The 12,712-nt window shown below is 40.4% G+C and overlaps 1 protein-coding gene across 6 annotated transcripts in view; it reads right to left on the reverse strand.

Moving 5' to 3' along the window:
- Positions 1–12,712, reverse strand: part of sorbs3 (sorbin and SH3 domain containing 3) — a 62,212-nt gene that overhangs the window by 6,152 nt on the left and 43,348 nt on the right. For 5 of the 6 annotated variants that reach the window (XM_015362411.2, XM_015362541.2, XM_015362295.2 and 2 more), the window contains 7 exons: positions 12,226–12,333; positions 10,192–10,253; positions 3,062–3,159; positions 2,385–2,443; positions 2,091–2,137; positions 1,233–1,347; positions 389–514 (listed from right to left, as the gene is read on the reverse strand). In XM_015362411.2, the coding sequence (XP_015217897.2) occupies positions 389–514; positions 1,233–1,347; positions 2,091–2,137; positions 2,385–2,443; positions 3,062–3,159; positions 10,192–10,253; positions 12,226–12,333 (615 nt within the window). The remainder of the gene's footprint in view (positions 1–388; positions 515–1,232; positions 1,348–2,090; positions 2,138–2,384; positions 2,444–3,061; positions 3,160–10,191; positions 10,254–12,225; positions 12,334–12,712) is intronic. The other variant, XM_015362479.2, reaches the window with a different exon arrangement.

Raw genomic sequence — 12,712 nt, forward strand, 5'->3', positions numbered from 1 at the left:
AATGCCATTCTAAAAGGAGCCGTAGAGGCAGGATAATTCCAGTGTAAATCAAAGCGGGCCAGTGGTATGTAGGTAAATCAAGGGAGTGGAAATCAAGCACACACACACAAAATACTAGTTCCGCAGCGGAAAAAAATAGATGAATTCATGCTCTGGGGATTCCTGCTACTCTGCATAGATCGCTGCAGCTCTACGAAGCTGCATACAGTAGTTACTCTTTCAGAGTGTGCTTCAAGGCAGGTGTATTTAGAACCAGTGGTTTGATTTAAGAGTGGCAGTACAAATCCTCATCACCTGCGGGGCAGATGTCAAACTCTTTGAAGACGTTAGTGAAGTAAGAGAGTGAGCCACCTCACCCCAGGGACAGACAAACACAGGGGGCCCTGACCTTGCGGAAGGACAGCTCCACAGGCAGGTCGGCAGCGAAGGTGAAGAGAGCCACGGCTTCCCCGTACTCCAGCACCTGGACGGCTGGCGACTTGATGGGCGTGGGCTTTTCTGTTGGGGGGATTATCTGAGAACAAGGACAGGAAGTGGAAAGTGGAGATCAGGACGCATGACCCAGGGCGACTGTGCCACTGCTCCAGACCGGGGAAATTCTTTACAGCCTGGGCCTCCTATCCAGATCTGATCTTGCATCTGAAATGTGCTCTGCTTTACACTGCATATACCAAGCTTACATATCCTAGATTAAATAAATAAGTAGATGCTGGAGCTGTAACGTGCCATACTGGATGTACTGTAGATGGTAATCCTGTAACGTGAGACACTTACAAGTTAGGAAGTGGCAACTCCAGTGTACATAACCAGTGTTTGTTGCAACACATGTATTCATTTAGGCCTCTTGATATGGCATTGAGCCCTTAATCTAAGGACTTTAAACATTTCACACAGACCACACTGTGAAAATCTGTGTAATGATGGGTCAGAAAAAGGGAAGATGTCCATGTATAGTAAGTCAAATGTTATTTGTAAAACTTTATTATATCTATTTCCATTTAGTCTAAAACATAACAGGACTCCACACTAATAGGATTCCAAATAACAGAAATGGGATTCCACATTACAATTATACTGAACACATGAAAATGTAATCCCTATAATGTACCTTCTTCATTATTACTAATAAAAAATGCCCTTTTTTACAGTGCAATCAGTAACAGTTCAGAAAAATCAACCATTAATACAAGAACTATGAGGATTACGGGGCAAGTGGTGGGTTTGAGACCTACCTCCACATAGCTGGTTGGAAAGATGCCAGCTCTCCCATGATGCTCCCCTTCAAACCAGTTGGCATCCACCTGCCTGTGGATGTAAACCACATCCCCCTTCTGCAAGGTCAGCTCTCTGTGGGGCCAAGGTCAAGATGAGAAACACAGAAGCCTGGGACCTTATTATCATACTGCTCTATCATACTCGTTGACAAACTTGGCCATTAATGGGCCATTAATGTAGAGCTGAATCTACAGAGTTCTCTAAGTGTTTTTACTCTGTGGTAACTTAATGTCATTTACCTTGTCCCACTGGCTGATGATTAATCTTTACCTATGGTACTTCTTCAAAGTTAAAAAATAAATCAGCCAAATTTAGTTTTAAAATAAATATACTTTTGTGCATTTCCGTATAGTATTTGCAAGAGAAGGGTTTTGTAATCTTATCCATACATACTGTATAGGTTTAACTTTCTTCTGTCTGTGTGCAAATCAGTCTACCAAGCTGTGGCTGGTTTGGAGTGGATACATTTGCAGAAAAAAGGTCCTGTGCATGGCATTGCACATTATTTAATCTTGAGATATACCCATAGCTAATGCACGAAGGATACCACATACTGTGCAGCATGTACTCTCTCAGATGTAAATATAGAAAAGCTATTAACTTAAAGAGCAGGCACTGGTTAGCACAGCTGAAGTCTGTGTTATGAACATTTATCATAGTAAAACCACACAATGGCTTTGCATGACATTATCATGCTAGAAGAGTAATTTCTTTTCCATTGTGACAGCTTTTCCTCCTTTTTGTATTGTGCTTCACTCTACCACTGTGTTTCACTGAGATTTCAGTCCTGCACAAAGACACATTATTATACTCACTTGGGAGACTGTGCTTGAAAATTGAACTTGGCTCTGGCTGCTCTCATCTGCAGAAACACAATCAAGGTTATCATCCTCAGCTGCTGAACTGTCCCAACCTCCTGTGATACTCTGATGAATCACAGTAAGTGCTACCCTCAATAAAGATTACCACCCAGGGGTATTATAGATTAAAACCATATTATGATAGCAACAGAAGGAACAGGCATTGTTGCACAGACTGAAGAGACAGCAGCAGCTGTGTGTCTGGGCTACTCCTGTTAATGAGATATTGGCGACTTTCACTCTTTTTACCTTCTTCTCCTCTCGTTTGGGTGGCAAGTCCATGACTTCAGGTACAATGGCAGGACTGCCTGGAAAAGAGAGAGAGGGCTTCATCACTGTCTGAGTCTTATCGGATTCTGACATCCCAGTCCCTGGATAATTTTGTTTGACCGTCAGTGCATGCAAGCATGTCAGGTTAAGTGTAGGTTTTGTCCACTGAGATAGAGCAAATTTGCAAAAAAAGACGTGAAAAGTTGAAGTTCAGACATAGATTTTCTGATTCATCATTAAATATTGTACAGCTTGAAACAGATTGATTGCTGCTCGGTGCTTCAGATACCCAGGGGAGCACAAAACAGTTTTGAAGAAATTAGGCAAATACTTAGAAACATAAAGTATTAACAAATTCATGCACAATATCAATAAAGAGGTATTTACTGATGTGATGTGCACATGATACATAATACATTGTAATATTATGATCAATAGCAACAGTTTAAGATGCTGTAACTTCTGTATCCAGTTGCTGAACTAATATTTCAAGGACCACATTTAAGCCAGTTTTGAAAACAGGTGATTACTTAGTGAGACTAAGAAAAGTGCTGTACTGTTGCCCTTGTGTAAATGAGTTCATGGCCCTGCTGTAATCCCAGGTGAAGCCAAAAAGGAAAACAAATATTGAGCATAGTGCCTGCACATTAACTTACATTTGCCGAGGAGTGGGCCTGCTCCCCCTTGCGTAGTGCTGAGGCTGGGTGCCGAGTCCCTCCCTCTCGTCTCTGGTTGCTTGGCTGTTGTCAGAGGACTGCAGGGCAGGCAAACAAGCGAGAATCAGAACTGCAAGTCACCCGTCTGTGAGTAACGCAACAAAGCCAGCGCTTTTAACCAGGCAACGCCCACGGACATTTCACAACTTCAGGAACATTTCCCCTGGAACAGGAAACGGAAAGGGCATCGTTCGCGCGCCGCATGCCCTATTTGGCCATATGTTCAAAGTCTTTTCAGTCATGTGTAGCAGGCCTCTGTGACACTAAGCCTGTTACAGAAGGTGACATCACAGCCTAGGAATCTGGATAGAGCTAATTTCACTGCTTATTTTGAAGAAATCCACTTTTCAATGGGTTTGAGGATTTGGCATGCTTGTATCACGTCCCCTCGTAGTCTTCAATGTTCAAGACTTAAGAGGTCCCGAGTTCAGCCAATCAGCGCACTGCCCCAGAATGCATCCCATTGCTGTTCTCTGGACTGTTTCCAGAGCACCGAAGTTGTGCACAGTATTCTAAATGAGGCCTAACTAGTGCATGTACAACTTTAACATAACATTCCTCGATATGAATTCAGAAGAATAAGGGTTCAAAGGACAACGGTAATAAAAAAAATAAGGATTCTGCCAGCATCAGTACATGGCTAGTCAAGGATCAGTCAGGTAGGGTCTTAAACAGCACCTTGTCCAGGTGCCTAGATGCTCCACCAATCAAAGCACACTTCCACTACGCCCCTCTGGGGCTCACACTGTGCCAGATGATGAATGCCATGCTGGGGGAGTTATGTATAGTTATGTATAGTTGCCTACACTCCCTGTGCAGTACAGGTTCTGGAGCTGTGAGCTCTGCTGAGAGTCAACTGATTCCAAATTCAGGAAAGAGGAAGAACAAAACTGCACTGATAAGGTTGTTGATGATTAGGGTCCACCCCAACCAGCCCCTAATATGTACAAAGAGAGCCTGTGAAAGTGCCAACAAAGTCTTTTGTTCTACACTTCACAATTTCAGTGTGCTGTATTCCCTTTTGGAAACAAAAATATATTCATGTAGGGTGTTAATAACTGTTTCACACATATAACGCAATTTTATACTGAACCCTGTGCAGCACTGATATCCTTCCCCCTTTAAATAAGAGCAAATCTGAAAGGGAATTGGGAGAAAAAGAGCAATGAATCAGACTGTGAAGCTACATGTGTAGACTCAAGAGAGAGGCTCATGAAGTCAGTCTCATTGGCAAGTAAAGTGCCTGTTGACACATGAGATTTCTGAAAGAAAGAGGCTTTTGGCAACATTAAGAACTGGCAAGTAGACAGCCATGAAATATTATATGATACGAGCTGAAGCACCGTATGGTGCAAAGCAGGTTTGGCAAATGACATGACATGACATGACCAGCTGAAGCATATGAGAAATAAAAAACAAAACAGGAAATCCAGATGATACCCCTGTTAAAGACCGCATGCCCACATCTGACAGCTTAAAATGATGCACTCTTTATTATTCAAGAGTAATTCTTAATTACTCATTATTATTGTTGTTATTATTTTACAAAGGGTGTGTTTTATTGTCCATGTTACGCTATTAGTGTCTTGGAATGAGCCCAAATGGCCAAAAATAAAGGAGTGAAGCCATGCACATATTGGGCAACTGCGCATATCAAAATACATTCTTTTACTGCACTTTATAGCTCTTTCCCTAAGTACTCTGGAATTCAGCTAACTTTTAAACACCCCATGGAGCATCTGGTACTAATAAACAATAATATTTTTCTATTTTTTTCCATCTGATTTGGGGGTGTTAGTGAAGGCTTTTTTTGACAGGTAGCCTCATTAGAGATTTGTTTTTAAATGATTGAAAATACAGACGCCCACGCTTTATGTCTAACTGTCACTGGCTCAGTTTATACTCAGGCTAAATTAAAAGGATAAATAAATAAAGTTAAAATAAATTTGAAACATACGACCTCTGGACGTCGCTTTCTTCCAACCTGCTACCAGATTTACATTATTAGAACGAACACCCCACCCCACACCTCAAACAAAACTCAAACTCAAACCCCTGCTACAAGTCATGCTGCCTCTTTCAGCTTTCAACAATATACATTTAAAACCCAGGTGGTAGAATAGATATTATTCTTGTTGTGTTAGGATCAAATGCAAATTTTGGTCTAGATATTCCATCTCCATATAAACTCCATATCCAAAATGAACAAGTAAAAAAATCAATTCCCCTTTAAATTTCCATTTTCTACTGTGAATCACCTTCTCATGAGAAACATTCACTGCCACCCGTAGGAAGGGGTTGTTGAGGTAGGGCTCAGAAAATACTAAAACATCACACACGTTCTAATTTTAACCAACCAAATCTGAAAGAGCCCAAGAATGTGTCGAGCAATTGGTAAGAAATGTAGCACTGGCTCTTCTTCCTGGCTGACAACCCTTTTCCTGCTTGGAATGCAAGATAAAAAAGACCCAACAATAATACAACTGTATTAAAATGTCTTAAGCTGAAACTCTTATTTTGCATATTACTTTTTAATCAACAGTTTTTAGCTACATTGTCTCATTTTTTGGATTGTAGTTTCCAGGAAATAATTGAATAGAGGACTAAGATCACTGTGTAAAACAAAAGGTGAGTTGTTGATCTGACCTGAAGTTCAGAAGAAATTTTACAACAAACTCTGAGTGGCTCACGAGACTGCAGCTGATCCATGTCTGATCCTAACACTGACAATTTGAGCATTCTTTACAGTGTGAGATCAAGTTTGGTTCTGAGTGCTCACCAAATGCCATTTCTGGTGTGGCACTCAAAAATGGGTCCTTTTAGACCAGAGAAGAAGTGTTCAACCTTTTCAAGGAAAGAATTGTTGTTTTTATCAAATAGTAGTTGGAGGTATTAATTTTACTAGAACTGAAAAATATGACTTTGGTCAGATATTAATTTGCAAAACAAGGCTTCTCTTGACTACCTTGTGCCTGAGCCATAAGAAAGGCATTGAAAGTATCAACCACGCTGACACTGTTGGTGTCGATTCCCAGCCTAGTGGGACTGAATCAATGAGTCACTAAGGGGAAACATTAGAGCACAGGCACACAGTCCTATTCCTTGATTGACCTCTGGGTCAATTTATTGACTGGGTTCAATTTCAGACACCTTGGCAACCAAAAGGTTGTCGGGCAGGAATCTCTCCTAACTGCCCTCTTTTGCAGTTATAAAGATTGGCATTGATGAGCTCATTTCAAACCACAATTAAAGTATAAAGCACCTGGTAATGTGTAAAACCTCCAATTTAGATCACAAAATCGACAAAATATCCGATACGTGCAGAGCCATATTGCTGTCATTGACTGCATTTCAGAACAAGGCAACAAAACGTCTGAAGGCGCGAACCAGCCTTATTACACTGTATTGACTGTACAGTATCTCTTTAAATCCGACAGAAATATTGCTCTTAGTTGTAAACCATATTTAATGGATGTTAACTTAGGTCTTAAACATAACTAATAAAAAGGAACTTAAATCGCGAAGGTAGCTTTTTTCTATTTTTATATTAAGCACTGATATCACCCTCTCACTGCATTCTCCTTAAATCATTTTTTTTTATGGGCAAACATTGTAGGAAGAGCACCTGGCTTGAGCACAAGTTTTGGTTCAATATCTGAAATTAAAATATATTGTATTTCATATTACATATTTCATATCAAATCGTCAGTCTTCATAATCACGTAAACTCCAAAGCGTAGTATTTCAATATACGTGCCACATCCCAAATTAACAATATTTGAAAAACAATCTATTTCTGTTACAATAAGCAAGCAAATTTTGCTACTGTATTCATTTTTATATGATGTTATGAAAGCGACACATACAATGCGACGTGTTTTTTAAATACTTTATCTAGACTGCCGATTTGAATGAGCTTAATTGAATTGAATGCAACATTTCGACTTTGAGATGGTTTTTGTCGACAAATACTACTTGTCAACTCAACATCCAGATCAAATAGTAACATTTCTGCTACATAACCTGCACTTATTCACTTATTCATCTCGTTGAGAAACTTATTGATGGGACCTACATCAGTTCCCGTGTTTATTACCCATCTGTTGGCTAGTTGAATACCCCTTGGAAAAGGAAAAAGACTGACCTTCTGCCGATTCAATCCTCTGTTTTGTTTGCGACAACATGGCAGAGACACAGTACTTGCTCAGAGTTCTTGATTTTGTGATTAATTTAGAATCTTGATTAATTGTTAACTTTGAGATTCGTCAATTCATTTACTTTGTTACCAATATTTAATGACCTGTCATAGAAACTGGGACTGCAGTTTCCCTTTAAGGAGCCAAAACTGGCTCCACATCAAACTGGAAGGAAGCACAGCTGACAGAAACTGGGATGGCGCTGACCCCCAGGACAGTGTCAGGGCCTCCGGTTGTTTGAAAAAATCTCTAATCCACCCCCCAGGGCTGTTTAAGTGTTCTATTCCTGCTGAAAAAAAACAACAAGCCAAACAGGAGAAAAACGTAATCGGCTTAAGGAGTCTGTTAGGAAGGTTAACAGAGGCCAGGTATGTGGGCGTGCATCCAAAAGCTCAACCATTAACTTGAGAGGGTTTCTTAAAGCTGCAGCGTTCCTGGGATATTATGCTTAAAGGTAACATCTGTCCCAAGCATGTAATCATAAAAAAAATCCACAGATAGCTGGGTGTTGACACTAGCAATAAAAGATGTACAGAGCTGCCCATTAATACTGTGTCAGATTTGGATTGGAACAGAGGAGGGGTTAAGAATCTCCATTTCTGTGGTAGAATAATAAATCTGGGCGTGGGCATGTGCTCTTTTTGTCCTGTTTGTTAAAAAGGAGAATTGCTCAAAACTGGAACTTAAAACAGCCTAAATATGGTGCTACCAACTTTGCTGGATTAAAATTGCTGGAAGTTCTGCACTTTCACCAAGTAACACAGTTACAACCCTCTCATCTTTGAAAGGCCATCTGAGAAATAGGGCCGTAGTGTGATTTAACAGGAAGAATATTTTAAAGTGGAAATGAATTGAAAAAAGCCAGTGTCCATATTCGCCAACCTAAAGCCTTTCTTGGATCACACAGTGCGCAGTGAACAGAAAGCAACATCAAACTCCTTTAAGAATCTCGGCTCAGTATTGACAGACTGGAGGACTGAAAGAACCTTTAAAACAAAAATACATTTGGATTCCCACAGGTAACCTGCAGGAATGATATGTGTAAAATTGGTGCCAAAGCAAAGTTTGACATCTCAGAGGCCAGCCAGGCAGAAAGTGAGAAGTCAAACCCATAAGGACAATACTGGCAATAATCTTACAGCCTTCCTTAGGTGGCAGTGCAATACATTGAGTTGTTCTGTAAGTGTTCTGAGCAGAACAGCACCAATCTGATGGTTATAATAGAGCACAAAATGATTATATTTCTTGAAGAATCTGGAATAAACAAAGAAATTTCTCCAACTTCTTTAACTCATTTTGGGTCAAGGGTGTGTATATGTGTTCAAGTGGAAACTAATTCACATGACCTACTTTATTTCAAAGGCAAGCAAACTTTTGGGAATGCAGTAAAATACATAACAAGCTGTATTTTAAAAATCTTGGTCAAGCAACAAAGAAAGCTGCCAGAAATGCGATTGTGAGAGTGAAAAGTCAGATCCGTTTTATTTCTGTTCATATAACCACACCTGGTATATTAACTGGCTTTGGAGAGTTGAACTTGAGCAATTTAGAAGATATGATCTTGCTATTGCTGAATGGCACCGAGACAAAGTTAAGAAAAAGTTAAAAATTTGCTGCCATTTAATTAACCAGTTTTAACAGCTTCCTTTCCATTTTAAGTAGAATTGTGGCCTTAAACCATATTAAAGAGAAGTACCAGAAGTACATATCAGAAACCTCCGACTGTTAATACATGAGATGATAAACTGCTGACAACAAATACAATTCTCAATTGCAAAATAAGCAGCTTAAAAGACACAAGAATATTCACTCAACACACCATGCTTACAAATATTCCCCTCCTAAACAGAAAAACCCAATAAAACCCAACCCAATAAAATTGCATTAGTCTGCATCAGATTTTCAGAATGCAAATTAAAAGTGCCTCAAAGCAGTTTAACATTATTTTATTTTCTCTGTTTGTAACATCAGGATTTTTCCTCTTCAAATGCAGTACCTCAAAAAGGCACTGCATATGCAAATGTAAAAGGCTTTCTGAATACTTAAAAAAAAGATCTGAAACAAACTAAGGAGGGAAAAGAGGTTTAATTTAAAATTTTACATTATGACTTTTCCCTGACTGCTTTACTATCCACATCTTAACATAGAATTCCACAATTAACCTCTCAAAAACAGTTGCAGCTATCACAATCATGGTAATTGTGTTGATCACAATCATAATGATTGATCAGTAGTGCAAGCTGCCAAATCACTGCCCTCAAAATGCTTTACAAAATGCATGAAGTGTAAATCACACAGATAAGGATGTTTTAATATTTGTCTTCTCTATATTGATGGTGTAAGAGAACCAAAGATGATATATCATTTTACTATAAGTTAGGTCATATTCTAGCCTGGGTTTGTTAAACTACAGTACTGTACTCCATGTTCACTTCATTGGTGAGTAAACAGTTGGTTAATCAGTAAGAAACATAAATTATGTTATTTGTTTTAAACTTCAAAGCAAATTTAATACATCCATCCGCAAAAGCTGCTTCCACATTATGTAACAAGTGTCTGATCCACTGTACAACACCCTGCCTTTTAAAGTTATGGAGTCACTTATGAATCTGTTTGGAGACAATTATAGGTCTAAAGCCAGTAGTATAACTTTAAAAATAGACAATCTAAATCCTAAAATGAAAATCACAGCATCTCCTGAAACATCAGATGAAACCTTCTGCCCTTCTTACAAAACATGCTTAAAGATTCAGCTTTAAGATGAAGAATACCAGCCTTTTAGGATCTTCCCCAAAAGAGAAGCTTTGCTCCAATTTCATGCCTATACAGTCAACATTGATACAAGCCAGGGAACCTGTTCAGACTAGGACTCACCTGCTGTCCTGTGTGTTGGTTGCTGGTTGGACTTTAGCTGGGCTTTGATTGTTCCCCGCTCTCTGAAAAAAAAAAAACAGGAGCTCAGACCGAAACTTCCAAGGAGCCTATCCCCTTGTGGAAATGAGCAGAGAAAATCCCAGCAGATCAGAAGCCTGCTCCTCGTAGACACTCCCAAATAGGGAAAGAACACTCCCCTGGGTCCTATGCTCCACAGAGTAGTACCACACAGAGGACTCGCGCAGAAAGGGTATGCAGGCAGAGTACAACAGGATTTGGCAGGAGAGAGGAGAAGAGACACAAGAAACAAGATCAAAAGAACTATTAGAATCTGGAGAAGAGGGAGGATATAATCAGGACTGCAAAATAGTCAAAATGTGGGTTGAAGAGATTAGGTTTAACAATTGCAAAGGAAAAAAGGAGGGGGGGAAAGGAGAAGGAGAAACAGGGGTGAAGACATGAAGGAGACAACTTCACAATCCGCTTCCCAAATCTGGGGGCATTGAGCCCATGTGTCACCCAATCCAGTGCAGAGTAGACACTGCTAGAAGAAAGCATCAAATCCTTTTGGACATTTACCATAGTAAATCTATTGGATAGTTATGAGCACATACTGAGATTTTCCACAATTTTTCCTTACAAGGGTATTACCATACTCATGTTTTGCATTGCTACACGAATGCTACAGAAAATAATATCACAGTACATAATTATCAGTGCTGTAATATGGCATAGTATTATCATAGGCTAAGGCTGTTGAGATATAGGAAAAAAACTATGAAGGCAAGGAATATGAGTGTACAGTGTAGAGGAAAACCAAAGCACAATTGCAAAATTATTGCACATTCATCACAGCAAATAAGCAAAGGGATTTAAAGCTCAGTTTAAATGGAACATGGTCTAATAAAATCACAAAAAAGCCCTGGTGTTAGATGTCCTTCTCATGCTTCTGTAAAAAAAAAAGTGCAAAAAAGACTGGAAAGCAAGACAGGTTTGTTGTACATTGTTTTTTGCTGTGCTCATCATTAACCTTGGCTTCATGATTAATAGAAATTGTGAAAGCAGTTGGTTTAAGGCACCCAGAAAATCGAAATGCCAGCTCAGACGCTTTATCCAGAAAACAAGATTGGCTTCATCCAACAGGATCCTTCAGTTTCTGTCATATTAGACAAGCTGGGATTGGGCAGGCATGCACGTGAGCTTCCGAGACAGCCAAGATTGCATTTGTAACAAAATCAAGCAGCGTGTGATCAGAGTACAGTTGTGTTCTCTTCCCCAGAGAAATACAGCATTAGACCAGCCCAGAGTGGCCATCTCAAACTTTAGTCTTAAAAGGTCTTTGGGTTCTTCTGGATTTCATCCCAACTTGAGGTCTCAATTACTTAATTAATACATTTTCTCTCTTTGAAATATTTATTACTTCATTGATAATTAAATGAGGCCATTCTTTTATAATATCCCACAGAGAGTTAAATGTGGCCAGTTCTTCAAACACCTCTTCTAATTAAGTAGCTGGAGCACAAATCAGAAGGCCCTGCGATGCCCTAGGGGTTGTTTGAGAGGCCAGCATCCAGCAATCACTTTGACCAAAACGCTCGGAAAGAAACTGGATCAGAAATGAATTGCACAATGTGTCTCTTTCAGAACAGACAGTTGCTCAGTTTTGAAACCCATCATCCCCGTTTCCCAGGACTCTCACATATGACTTGCTCCATGCCCCCGGCTGGGATTCCAAACCACTGGCTCTGAAGCCGTGAAGCGAGCGCGCCTCTGTGAAGCAGTGCGCACCAGTCAGAGACGCAATGCCGGGAGCGTGGGACTGATGTGAATGTGCTACACTGCTGGCTGGCGGCTATGGCCCCATGCTAGCTCCGGCTGGACTGCCTGGCCTGGCTGACCCTGTGAGAGGCCCGCCTCCTTGCTGTATCTCTCTGGGGGGGGTGATCTGATTGGCGTGCGAGCCTGTGGCCGCGTGCGGCGTGCAGCGTGCAGCGTGCGCTTCCTCTGGCACAGAAGACACAATGGGCTCAGTACCTCACCCTGGCCTCGGCGCTCCCGTTTCTGAGACAGGCGCCTCTCAAGGCCCTGGATCTCCGAGTCCAGCTCGGCCTCAAACTGCCTCAGCTCTTTGGCCAAGGTGATCTGGCCAGAGCATCATGGGGTGGAACAGGTGAGAGAAGGGACAGTGATTACACAGGAAACACACATTAACATCCAAAATCCCAAACCACAGTTAACAGGCCTGTGATTGCTGTAAACCACCGTAAAACACAACAGTGATTAGTTCCCTTTGGTCTTTTTAGAAATGCAGCAGTAACATAATACTCAATAATGATCCACAGTTAAGTTTCATAGAGCCCACAGGGCCCAATGCAGATATTTCACCAGAATGTTTCCAGCGCCAACGAAAAGTGGCACAACAATTTAAACATTTCAGAAAATATTACCAAATGATTAAGAAACACCTCCACAAGTGTTTTATTATTAAATAATTCGTTCATGTTAATAATTAAAATCAGAT

This window comes from Lepisosteus oculatus, chromosome 2 (assembly GCF_040954835.1).
Source record: "Lepisosteus oculatus isolate fLepOcu1 chromosome 2, fLepOcu1.hap2, whole genome shotgun sequence".
In the NCBI taxonomy this organism is placed as follows: Eukaryota; Metazoa; Chordata; class Actinopteri; order Semionotiformes; family Lepisosteidae; genus Lepisosteus; species Lepisosteus oculatus.